The 12,493-nt window shown below is 35.8% G+C and overlaps 2 protein-coding genes across 2 annotated transcripts in view; both read left to right on the forward strand.

Annotated features, from left to right (window-relative positions):
* CCP110 (centriolar coiled-coil protein 110) overlaps nt 1-9,281 on the forward strand; it is a 27,880-nt gene extending 18,599 nt beyond the window's left edge. Inside the window, exons 7-15 of the mRNA XM_023728324.1 lie at nt 53-192; nt 461-577; nt 907-1,008; nt 1,183-1,299; nt 2,391-2,464; nt 3,022-3,084; nt 3,715-3,774; nt 4,294-4,379; nt 7,268-9,281. Of these exons, the coding sequence (XP_023584092.1) occupies nt 53-192; nt 461-577; nt 907-1,008; nt 1,183-1,299; nt 2,391-2,464; nt 3,022-3,084; nt 3,715-3,774; nt 4,294-4,379; nt 7,268-7,320 (812 nt within the window). The 3' untranslated portion in view covers nt 7,321-9,281. The remainder of the gene's footprint in view (nt 1-52; nt 193-460; nt 578-906; nt 1,009-1,182; nt 1,300-2,390; nt 2,465-3,021; nt 3,085-3,714; nt 3,775-4,293; nt 4,380-7,267) is intronic.
* Nucleotides 9,282-11,353: 2,072 nt separating this feature from the next.
* Nucleotides 11,354-12,493, forward strand: part of VPS35L (VPS35 endosomal protein sorting factor like) — a 144,172-nt gene continuing 143,032 nt past the window's right edge. Inside the window, exon 1 of the mRNA XM_023728326.1 lies at nt 11,354-11,591. The gene's annotated coding sequence lies outside the window, so the exon portion shown is untranslated. The remainder of the gene's footprint in view (nt 11,592-12,493) is intronic.

The following is a 12,493-nucleotide window of genomic DNA, read 5'->3' on the forward strand; positions in this document are numbered from 1 at the left end:
TATATTTTGCTTATGTGACGTCAAATATGATGCTATATGTATATTTCTCTAGGTTTTACGAATTCTGCCCTACAGCATAGCTTTGGTTCTGCAAATGAATCACCATTCTACCTCTGGGGATCATCAACTAGTGGCTTGACCAAAATCTCAGTAATAAGACCTTTTGGAAGGGCCAAAACTAGATGGTCTCAGGTGGGCAAAGTTAATTATATAATTATAATATATATATTTCTTCAGAGCAACATTGTCTTAGGTCATACAAATGAGCATGTATGTTTTTGCCATACATCAAATAGCTTTTATTAGAGATGACACTACACAGAGCATACAAATATAGAGGAATTTAGTTCCTGTTATTTCTGGTTAGGAATTTAGTTAGTTGACTATAATAATTAAGAAAAACAGTCTTCAGTGTAATGCTCAGATTCTTAAAACATTTCGTCAATCTTATCTCTCCTAGATTTTCAGTCCAGAAGTACAAGCAAAATTCAACAAAATAAGTGCTGTGGCAAAAGGATTTCTTACTCGTAGGCTTATGCAGACAGAGAAGCTGAAGCAACTTCGACAAACTGTAAAAGTAAGGTGATTGTTATGACAATTGAGCTGGCAGATTAGTTCAGAACTTAGACATTTCAAACATTTTTTTAGACCCTGTAAAATAGGCAATTTTAGAAGACCAATTATTAATCTTACTCAGATAATTTAAATAACATATAAATGAAGTAGTTTGTGTATTCTGGGTTTTTTTTTTTTTGTCTCACTTTAAAGTGAGTGCTATTTGACTTCTTAATGTTCTCAGCAATTTGTGTTCTTCATAATTTTGGGTTGACTGAGATAAAAAGGAAAGTCCAGTGATCAGGGATCTTTATAAAAACATGGTTTTTGAAGGAACATTTTCTTTTTCAGGATACTATGGAATTTATAAGAAGTTTTCAGTCAGAAGCACCATTAAAGAGAGGAACTGTTTCAGCACAAGATGCCTCTCTTCAAGAAAGAGTGTTAGCCCAGGTAAACGCACATATCCTGAAGGCTGTTGAGAAATGGAAGTGTTATATTTCTCTTTCTTCATTAATTACTGAAAATAGGTTTCAGTTAAAACTTTAACCTTTTACTCTAAACAAGTGTACATAGTATTACTGAACTTTAACCTCATCTTTTCTTTTTCCCCTTCCTTGAACCTAGTTGCGAGCTGCCCTGTATGGCATTCATGACATATTCTTTGTAATGGATGCAGCTGAAAGAATGTCTATTCTACATCATGATCGAGAAGTTCGAAAAGAGAAAATGCTCAGGCAAATGGTATGCTATATGATTTTCTAATGAATGAGGTTCTTCTAGGTTTGGAGTTGTTGTTGTTTATAGCTGCCTGTCAAGTTGGCCCCCAACTCATGGCAGCCCTATGCACAACAGAACAAAACGCTGCTCAGTCCTGCGCCACCCCCATGAACAGTTGCGTATTGGACTGATCCATAGGGTTTTCATTGGCTGATTCTTGGAAGTAGGATAGCCAGGCCTTTCTTCCTAATCTGTCTTAGTCTAGAAGCTCCACTGAGACCTGTTCATGGTAACTATGCACGAGATGCATTGGCCAGAATCGAACACAGGTCTCCCAAACGGAAGGTGAAAATTCTACTACTGAACAACCACTGCCCCATAGCCTTGGGGTAATTAATACTAAATACCATTCTTTATTGACTTCAGCACCCTCCCTGCAATTACTAAGCACAGATAACTCCCAGGTTATCAGCAACATTTAAATCTGTAGAGAGAGTTAAAATAAATTGATATAAGAATTACATATTTTTTCCTGTTGGATTTTGGAGTTGAAGCTTTGACTGTTGCTTGGTTGATTTACAAAAAGCTATCAGCTATAATTGATTGAATTTTGTTGAAGCTATTGTGGATTTTGCCCTTTTTTTGGAAGCCAGAATTAGAAAACAGGCTCCAAATTAATTAGAACTGTATCAGTAAGTATTAAAGGTCTGTGGTTGAATCAATATTCTTCGTTTGGTTGGCAAAAGAAAAAACAAGGAAAATCTGTATTATTTCATTGGCAAAAATAAGATGTTTGTTTGAAACTCAGAGTGCTTCCATTACTATAAAGAAATTTTAAGTTAAAGTTAAAAACACTAGTACAGAGAAGCTTTTCTGTGCAATTTGGGATCATCCTATACTATAATATAGTGGTGGCGCAGTGGTTAAGAGCTACAGCTGCTAACCAAAAGGTTGACAGTTTGAATCCACCAGCCGCTCTTTGGAAACCCTATGGGACAGTTCTACTCTGTCTTATAGGGTCGCTATGAGTCAAAATTGACTCGATGGTAATGGTTTTTTTTGTTTGTTTATTGGTACGACTACAGCTTTATGTTGTTTGTTTGTTTGTTTTAAAGGATAAAATGAAAAGCCCACGAGTGGCTCTTTCAGCTGCCACACAGAAGTCTCTTGATAGGAAGAAGTACATGAAGTAAGTTTTTTCATGTCATGTCACACTAATTTAATTATTCTCAAACCAATTAATTTTAGTCATCTGTTGGTCTATTTGTATATTAAAATTAGAAATAAAGGACAGTTCATTTTTCCACAGCTGAGCTGATAGAAATTTCTTTTTTACATTAAGAGATTAATTAAAGTCAGGTAGTAGAATCAGATTTTATCTTTAAATAAAATTTATTAACTACTAGATTTGTCAATGTTCAATTTGTATAATTGCTAGGCAATAAAAAAATCCTAAAAACAGTTAGTCCTCATACTCCGTGTTTAATTTTATCTCTTAAATATATTCTATTTCTCATATCCAGAAGACTTTATGGAAGGAAAAAAATCAATGGAAAGAATACCCTAATAACTATCTTTTTGCAATTCTTTTTTGAAAGCACCCTAGTACACTTACTACAGGTCTTTAAGTAGTACTCCAACTTTTAAATGATGATTTGTTCCTGTCATCCTGTGTCACACTTGTAAGCATGCTTTTTTTTTTCTCCCTTCTCTAAATATATTGTTTTTTTCCTTATATTGTGTTAGAGCTGCTGAAATGGGAATGCCAAATAAGAAAATTCTCGTTAAACAAAATCCTTCTGAAACAAGGTGAGAAAGATCACTCAGTCTCAGTGAGGGGCTATTTTTTTTTTTTTTCCATAAAAGGAAATTGTATAAATCCCCAGCGTGCTTTTGTTGACTTTGTTCTACTTCACATCAGTAGAACATTCCCTGCTGAGTTGGAGGATTGCAGGCTCAGGATCCATATCAACACCTGGTCCTGTGCCTGGTCACATGTCAGACCAGATGTTCGTGGAGCTTTTCAGGACATGGTATCTCTGGTGGAAATTTGAGCCCCATATGTCCTGAGTTTAGTCCACCACCCAGGGGGGTCTTTGATACTTACTGACCTGTTTTCCACTCTTATAAGAGTGGTATTTTCTTCTCTCAGATGTTTGAGAAGAAAAGTTGACTTTTGTAAAGAATATAAATAAAATATTTAAAAGCACAAGGGTTAATATTTAAGTTGAACATCTCTTTCCTGATACTCCCTCAGGTTTAGGCTCTTGGTGAGCAAAATATAAGTACCATATTAATATGCTGTAATGAATGTGCTTTGCTTTGTGGTAATATAGAGGCCATATCATTGCATAGATGACTTGCACCTCATCCACTGAAAGAATATGAGGGGAAATGGAATTTACCTTTGGAATAATTTTTTATTTGCTTTGTCAACAGAATCCTTCAGCCAAACCAAGGACAGAATGCACCTGTTCACAGGCTACTTAATAGACAAGGGTAAGAGTGCCACACACATTGAATATAAAAATATTCAAATCAAAAATAGCTTTGACAGGAAAAAAATAATTTTAATGCTTTTTATATAAAGAATAAATATTTTTCAAATGTGATTTTTTTTTTTTTTTAATAGCTTTAGGAAGAGCCTTTAAAGTTTTTTCTAGATTTCTTTTCTCTTCAAAGATAAGCCTCTGGGTGTACTGTTGTGTATTATATTTTAGTTTTCATCTTATGTTGGCATGTTTTTGCCATTCACTTCATACCATTTTACTCATTATTTAAACAAAATCCCTATAGTAAGTTCAGTGTCACTAGAGTGATTATCCAGTGAAGTATGAGCCGATGGTTATAATCTGCTGAAGCTAAAGTATAGCTTCCTTACTGTGCACATGCATGAGACTTAAATTCTTTTCAGGCTTATTTATGCACTGAGCAGTTGAGACTGTGGTTGCTTTCTTTGAATGTTGAACATTTAGACCCTAATGCAAGTGACTTATTAATTTTTTTATATTCAATTAGAACCCCTAAGACATCAGTGAAGGGGGTTGTGCAAAATAGACAGAAGTCTTCACAGAGCAGAGTGCCTAACAGAGCGCCTGTTTCAGGTGTGTAGAAAACGATTTCCTGAAACCCATTCAATAGAAAGAAGTGCACAAGCTGCCCCATAACTCAGGCCACACAGTGGGATAAATTGTCTTTCCTTGTCACCATAATTTTGGCATATTCACAGTCATTCCTATTAGTAATAATTCATGTGAGTATTTTGTGGCAGTCAGGAGATCTTAGTAAAACTGTGATTCTAGTCTTGATTTCTATAATAACTTCATGAAAAACTATTTTTTAATCTGAAAAATTTGTAGAATTATCCAGGCTTAATTAAAAAAAACAAAAACCTGTTTATAAATGAGTAAAATATAAAGATCATCTGATGCCTAAGTTGTTCTAAATCTATACATGTCTATTCAGCTTTGGGGAAGTGTTTATCACCAGAAATCTTCATACGTGCATATAAGGGGGTGAAAAATTTCACCCTCTGACCACAAGATCACCTGTGAATATGCCGGGTGTGGGGTGGCGAGGGGGAGTAAGTTTTGCTTTTATTCTCATTCCTTTGCTCAATAAGAAACTTAAGCAAAATGTCTCCTAATGGCCATTATTTGAGGATTATTTAAGGGCTAAATTTTTTAATTTGTATAAAAATTCTGTTTTATGGTGGCAAGAAGACAAATTCAATGTTGAGGTAATCCAAACATCTTAATGTTTTAAGATTTTCTAGGTATGTTTGTTAAGACCCTTTGATATGCTCACTAAAAATTACATAATCCAGTAAAAATACTTTGGGAATGCTTTGCTTTAACTATACCGCTTTCTACACATGTAACAGAAACCTAAATTAATCACCAGGCATTAAAGATTACATCTTTTATCAATTCTAATCTTCCCATTAATATACAATTAGGTATATTTAGAGATTTTATTACTAAGTGATTTCCTCCAAGTTTGGAGGCACCAAACAACCTAAGAAATTTTTTCATGTTAATCACCATTTGGTCACATTAATTCAAAGAGAGAGCAAGATATTGATCATAACTTTGAAATGATTGCTTGCATTTTACACTTATGTAGTGAATATAATTCATAATGTTGCATATACAGGAGACAATGTAAAAGGTCACCTTTTGGAAGTCACTGCGAGTGACAGTTAATGGGGTTGTTTTAAAGGAGATTACATAGTTGATGGTCCAGCTTACTCCGGGGGGCAGTCAGAACCAGCTACTTTGAAAGTTAACCATTTGAAAGAACTCAGACCAAACACGAGATATGTTGCTTGTGAAGTTATGTGGAATTTTCAGACATTCTTAAGTTTTTCTCATCTTAGTGTTAAATATTGCGATAAATCTTAGCTAATTGGCAAATCATTGAAAATTAGTATTGTTTTGTTAATATAGGCAGTCCCCAGGTTACGAACGAGATCTGTTCCTAAGCCTGTCTTTAAGTTGAATTTGTAGGTAAGTCGGAACAGATACATATGGTTCTTATTTAGCATTAGGTAGTCAAATGTTTGTCTTAATATATAGTATATAGTATGTATTTTACCTTTCTATGCATACAAAGGAGCCCTGGTGGCAAAATGGTTAAGAGCTCAGGCAGCTAACCAAAAAGTTAGCAGTTTGAATCCACCAGTTGCTCCTTGGAAACCGTATGGGACAGACTCGACAGCACACAACAACGTGTATAAAATACTTAAGAAACACTTCCAAACCGTGCAGTGTTTTCGTGAGCATCACAAAGGAGTGTGTGCGTTCGTTATTTCCAACCATTGTATTTAACTCAAAATTTTAATATAGTAGGCTTATAGTATAGCAGTCCGTTCGTAACAATAAGTTGTCCAGAAGTCTGATGTTCAGACCCTGGGACTGCCTGCGGTGTCAATTTGCCACTGTGACTACTCTCCATGTTCTTTTCTCATGCATTTCATCTCCACCTTTTGTTACTTGTGAACCTGCCAGCCAAATACCAATACTGATTTTTTTTGTTTGTTTTTTCAGTAATTCTCAACAGTATAAAGGATGAACAGGCAGTCACTGCAATAATAATGTACAATAAAGTTTAGTATTTAGAACTATTGAGGTTTAATTGTACTGCAACATGATTATTAATACAAATAAACTTAACCCTTGAATTAACACATACAATTAATGTGTATCTAAACAAGTACAAAAAATTCTTTCTTATTTTTCTAAAGATTTATTTATATATGAATGCATATTTAGACACTTGAAAGAGACAGAAGAATTTTATACTTTTACATAAACAGAATTTGGGATATGACTGATTAAAGTGCTAACTGTGACTCTTAACAGAGGGCTCCATCAGTTAACTCTTGAAAAGATTAGTGTTTCCTGCTTAGATTTTTAATGGCCTAGATTATGTTTTGAACCAATTTGAAATTGTGCTTTGATTTGATTTAGAGAACAAACCCTTTATTAAGCAATTTATAGAGAGCACATTTTTGTTATGATGATACAATATCATACTCTTAAGTAGACTTCTAAAATGTTAAAGTTTGCTGCAAAGCATTTAAAGTATTTATAGTTACACAAATTAAATTTCAATTTCCAATCTCATATGTTTCAAAATGTATTTACTCATTTGATGTTTTGTGCTTGACTCAAGAGTTTATAGGGAAATTCAGAAACTACTATTAAAAGCAGAGTAGGAGGTGGTGATGCAACATGGTTATGTAGAATATCAAATCAGGTGGATTTGGGTTCTCAGAATCTTTCCTTCTCGCTCTGTTACCTTGGACAAGTGATTTATTCTCTGCCTCCATAGTAACAATTTCTGCCTCAGGATTATTGTGTGTAAGGATTAAATGAGATAATGTATATTGCTTAGCTCACTGCCTGGCATATAGTAAGCAGTCATTAAATGGTATTGTTATAGAAAAACTTAACATTGAGAAATAATGTTAGTTTTGCTTTATTTTTAGGAGTATATGCAGGAAAAATCCAAAGAAAGCGGCCAAATGTTGCGACAATTTAAGAAGACAACATTCACTAGGCTAAAAAAAAGGGGAGGGTTATTATCCATATTATGTTCCCCACCCAAGGCTTTTAGTTTAACCCTGTACTCTATTTACCCAGGCAAACTAATGTCAAAGGGCTGAGCAGTTATCTGGATAACTTGATCAGTCTGGTTAATTACTACCCTACTACCCCCCACATTCCTCTTCATAGTAGATTTGGTGGAGACAAATTAGTGTTAGTGATTGCCTCATCTCTGTGCTTAATCTGTACAAACGTAAGTTAATTTCATGTGTCCAGATGTGTGCAGAGACCCTTTTTGTAAACTTAAAGAACATTTGGTTTCTTTTACAAAATATTGAAAAGGTATGACAAATTACAAATAATTTCTAAACGTAAATTTCATTCACCTCTGCATACTGATTCCTGAATTTTATAAACACATTAGATACTGTTCTATTCAAGGAGAAATTTGCAAAAGAATGTTTTCCCTTGATTTTGTAACTTTAAATACTGATTAGCTTCCCAATCTGCATATTCTTTGACTCACGGTATAATCATTTAGGATAAAACACTTGCCTGCTGGTTGTGGTTCATATAAAATTAACCACAGAAGGAGCTGTGAGTCACCATTTTGGTCAGAAGTATACATATTCCTGTCAACCACTAGTTGTCCTACAGAAATGTTATATTTCATGTATGTTACCCCATACTGTTAGAACTATTTCCACTAGGTTTTTAAATCCTTCCTTCTGTGGAGGGTAACAAATTCGGGGAAGACAGCACAATCTTCTTGAATGTAGCACTTAGGAATTCATTATTATATCTATTTCTGTAAAATTAGAATGACATCTTGCATGCAGTTATATTTTCTATTTAGTCCACATATTTTGGTTTTTCATAGTCTGCTTTTTCTAGCATGCTTGACTGAGGAGAGAATAAAGGGCTATATAATATAATGATTTCAGATTTGCAAATAGGATAATAATATTGTCTAGTTGAAATTCTGCATTACTTAGAGGAACTGATGCTTAATTTTTTTTTTTTTTTAAATCCCTAGTATGTCATAGCGACCCTATAGGACGGAGTAGAACTACCCCCATAGGGTCATTTAAAATATCAACCAACAGATGTTACCAAGGGAATGTGATTTTAGGAAATAGAATGTCACTGTTAATTTATCATATGATTTCCAAGAAGGGCTTTGTGTTTCTCACATAAAATTGGAATTGTGTACATTTAATCTTTCTAACTTGAATTTTAAGAGATACTGGTATTTTGAAAATGCAGACTATATATATATATTGTTAATATCCTTTTAAGAATATGGAGATAAAAATTGTTTTCTCCAATTTTTTGTTCCACTTAAAATTTAACTTTTGCATCCAGCCACAGACAAAATAATAATGTACTCTGGGTATAAACTTGGTTTTCTTTATTGAGGTGTATCATTTATTAAATGAGTGAACAAGAAAATTAGAAGACTGTCAAATTGAGTTGCCTTTTTTTTTAATTTGTAGGCAAAGTATATCAAATAATGATCTTTTTAATATGATAAACTGTGCTTTATCATTCTGAAAACTCAGGATACAGCTTACTCATATCATTGTGGGTCTCTCCAGTAAAAAGAATCAGTGGTAAAAGTTTTGTGTACACTAATTAGCTAAAACAAATAGTGTTTTGGAGAAAGTTAAAACTAGTTTTAGATTAAGGATGAAAAACTTGAGGGTTTTTTTTTTTTAATTTAAAGATAAAAGCATGTATGTTTTACACATTTTTAATGTTCACAACTTTTTCTCATAAAAGTACCAGACACTGTTTTGTGCTTTTGATGGAATTTTATTTATATATGTTATTTTTTATTATTTTTACTTTGAGTGGAATGTCCATTCATGTAAATTGTATTTATTTTTATACTTTAATTTTCACTAGTTTTGCTTCTAGGCAGAAGGCAAAATAAACTTTTCATCTTAAAGGAAATCTGGTTTGGTCTTTTTTATTTACCAAGGAAAGGACTATTAAAGGATAGATATTGAAAAGTATCTGGCCAAAACATAAATATTATAATTTTTTTTACAATTAAAAGTCACATGAAAAGTATATCCCACTATTTAATATAGACCCTATACCACTGCTCAGTCCAGCATTTGGGTTAGCATAAGCTGGACTTTTCAGGAGGCGAAAGTTCACTAGAGCTGGAAATGTCTTCGCTTCTCAAGAGCCAGATGTCTGCTAAGGGGCTAATGGGAAGTAGAGCTAGAAGGGAGAGAATGCTAAGGTTGAGACTCCCATTAAAGCTGCTAACTTGCATTGGGGAGCTTCACATCTATATGCTAGTGCTAAGAATCCTAATCTTGTTACTGCCTCATCATCTAATATGACCATAGTAAGATGCTCTCCAGTTTCATCTCTTATTGAGAGATGTTGCATTTGATAGTCTCATGGCAGCATGGGAAAGCACCTTGCTTTCCTGTGGCCACCCTCCAACTCCAGTTCACTTTAGATGTTGGAGAAACAGCAGATACACCTTGAAACTTAATTACTGAGCTGCAAACAGAAACCCTGGTGGTGTAGTGGTTAGTGCTATGGCTGCTAACCAAAAGGTTTGTAGTTTGAATCCACCAGGCGCTCCTTGGAAACTCTATGGGGCAGTTTTACTCGATCCTACAGGGTCGCTATGAGGCGGAATTGACTTGACCGCAGTGGGTTTGGTTTTTGGTTTTCTGGAGCTGAAAACTGGAGGACCTATTCTCGGAGTGGAGATTTTTTTTCTACCCAGTCGGGGGTTACTGTCCCATGAAGAGAACCCCAGGCCGCTACACCCAAATGAAAAGTGTTTTTGTTGTGTGCCCCTGAGTTGATTCTGACTCATAGCAACTGCCCCCATGGGGTTTCCTAGGCTGTAATCTTTACAGGAGCAGGTAGCTAGGTCTTTTCTCCCACGGAGTGGCTGAGCACTTTAACTGTTGTGCTACCAGTGCTCCTTAAATAAAAAGTAATAGTTATTAATACGCGAATGGAGTTGGAATGCTTTATCTCTGTGGAACCGTAGTGGGCATATATAGGTTATAAAATAATTTTTAAAAACAAAGGAGACCTTTAGTCATCCAATACAGCAAATCAAGCTGGGATATAGTGTGGTGCAGTCACATCCCTGGTCAGATTCTAATGATAGCTCTGAGGGCAAAAATCGTGTTTATCCAAAATTATACTTCACAATAAAATATTTCCTTTATTTTTTATCTGTTCTCTTCCTTCTTTGATCAGTGTTTCTCTATGGCCTTCTATTCCTCAATTTCTCAAGGACAATGATGAACTGTCACCAGAACCATGGTTTTGATTCTCAACCTAGGGTGGGGAAAATCCCTTAGTCATTCACATTTTTCATAAGTCTCAACAACCTGTTTCAGGATTACTTCCACTATCTGTTTAGTATACATGATATAAGGAGCCCTGGTGGTGCAGTAGTTAAGCACTAGGCTGCTACTGCTAACTGAAAGGTCAGTGGTTTGAACCCACCAGCTGCTCCGCAGTAGAAAGATGTGGTAGTCGGCTTCCATAAAGAATACAGCCTTGCTGGCCCCCCAACACCCTTTTAACTCAGTACTGAAGTCACTCCTGAGGTTCATCCTTCAGCCAAAGATTAGTCAGGCCTATAAAACAAACAATAACACACATAGTTCAACCATGTATACGAGACTAAATGAACACACCAGCCCTGGGCAAGGATGAGAAGACAGGAAGGGACAGGAAAGCTGGATGAATGGAAATGGGGAGCCACGGTCAAGAAACGGAGAGTGTTGACACGTCGTGGGGTGGGCAACCAATGTCACAAAACAGTATGTGTATTGTTTAATAAGAAACTAATTTGCTCTGTAAACGTTCACCTAAAGCACACACACACACACACAGACACTTTAAAAAGCAAAAAAGAAAAAGATTACAGCCTTGGAAATCCTATGAGGCAATTCTACTCTGTCCTATAGGGACACTATGAGTCGGAATCGACTCGAGGGCGATCACTTTTTTTTTGGGGGGGTGGTGGTTACATGTGATATAAAGGGTTTTGACAAACGAGTGCGACTGAATATGCTTGAAAGCACATGATATCTTTCTGCTCTACTGCCTCCCTGTGTTATTGGGTACCCCTGCACCACCCACAACTGCTATCATCCCTTTTGTATCCTAAGAGACCATGAGCAGCACCACCTGGCAGCTTGATAGAAATGCAGAATCTCAGTCCCCACCCAGACCTACTGAATAGAAACCGCATTTTCACAAGATCCCCAGGTAAGTCGTAAGCACAGTTAAGTGTGAGAAGCACTGCTTCATGGTATACCGTATAGTATACTGCCATGCAGAGAAAAGCTCTGAAAACAAAGATCACAGAAGATACATAGGATTCTTAACGGCTGCCTAATAATGTACAGCTACTATTGAGTGCTGACCATATGCCAGGCATTTTATAATCATCTCCTCTCACCTTAAAATCAGAATTATCCTCATTTAATGGATGAAGAAACTAGGATGCAGCCAGCTAAGCTACAAATTACCTAAGAGGGTTGAGTGTACATTTGAGAGTATATTCTACCACCTTTTCCAGTGGAGCTTGCTTGAGAATGTGGCTTTATGACCACTTCCTGTCAGTAAAGACACTTGAAAGTAAAAGGAATAAATTAGTAGTCACTGTGGTTTGGAGTCAAGAGTTCAAATCCCGGTTCATGCACTTATTAGCCTTGGAGCAAGTCACCTCCTTCCTTTAAGCTTCAGTTTCTACCTAATAGGTGATACTGGTATTTATTTCAAAGAGTCGTTATGAGGAGTAAATGCAGGGTGCATGCAAAGTGCTCAGCACAATGCCCGACACTCATAGTAAGCACTCAGTGAATGGTAGCTATTATGAAAATATCCTATGAATGCTTCTTAACATTCATCCATTTTTTAAAAAAGACAGGGAAAAGGGTAGAGCACGCAGGGTAAAGAGTAGAACACGCATGAGTTCTGTGGTCGAAATAATATCCACCTTCAGAGAAACATGCAGATTTGCCAAATGGGGTGACCCCATTTTTTCCATTGGGTTCCTATAAAAGGCGGTCAGTATGGAGCTAGGACAGCCCTAAAGAACCCAGGTTATTAGCAATGGGAGAGGGATACTGGAAGCGTCCAACTCTAATCAGGCACAGAGAAAAAAA

The sequence above is a fragment of the Trichechus manatus genome, unplaced genomic scaffold, assembly GCF_000243295.1.
Source record: "Trichechus manatus latirostris isolate Lorelei unplaced genomic scaffold, TriManLat1.0 scaffold00024, whole genome shotgun sequence".
NCBI classification, from domain to species: domain Eukaryota; kingdom Metazoa; phylum Chordata; class Mammalia; order Sirenia; family Trichechidae; genus Trichechus; species Trichechus manatus.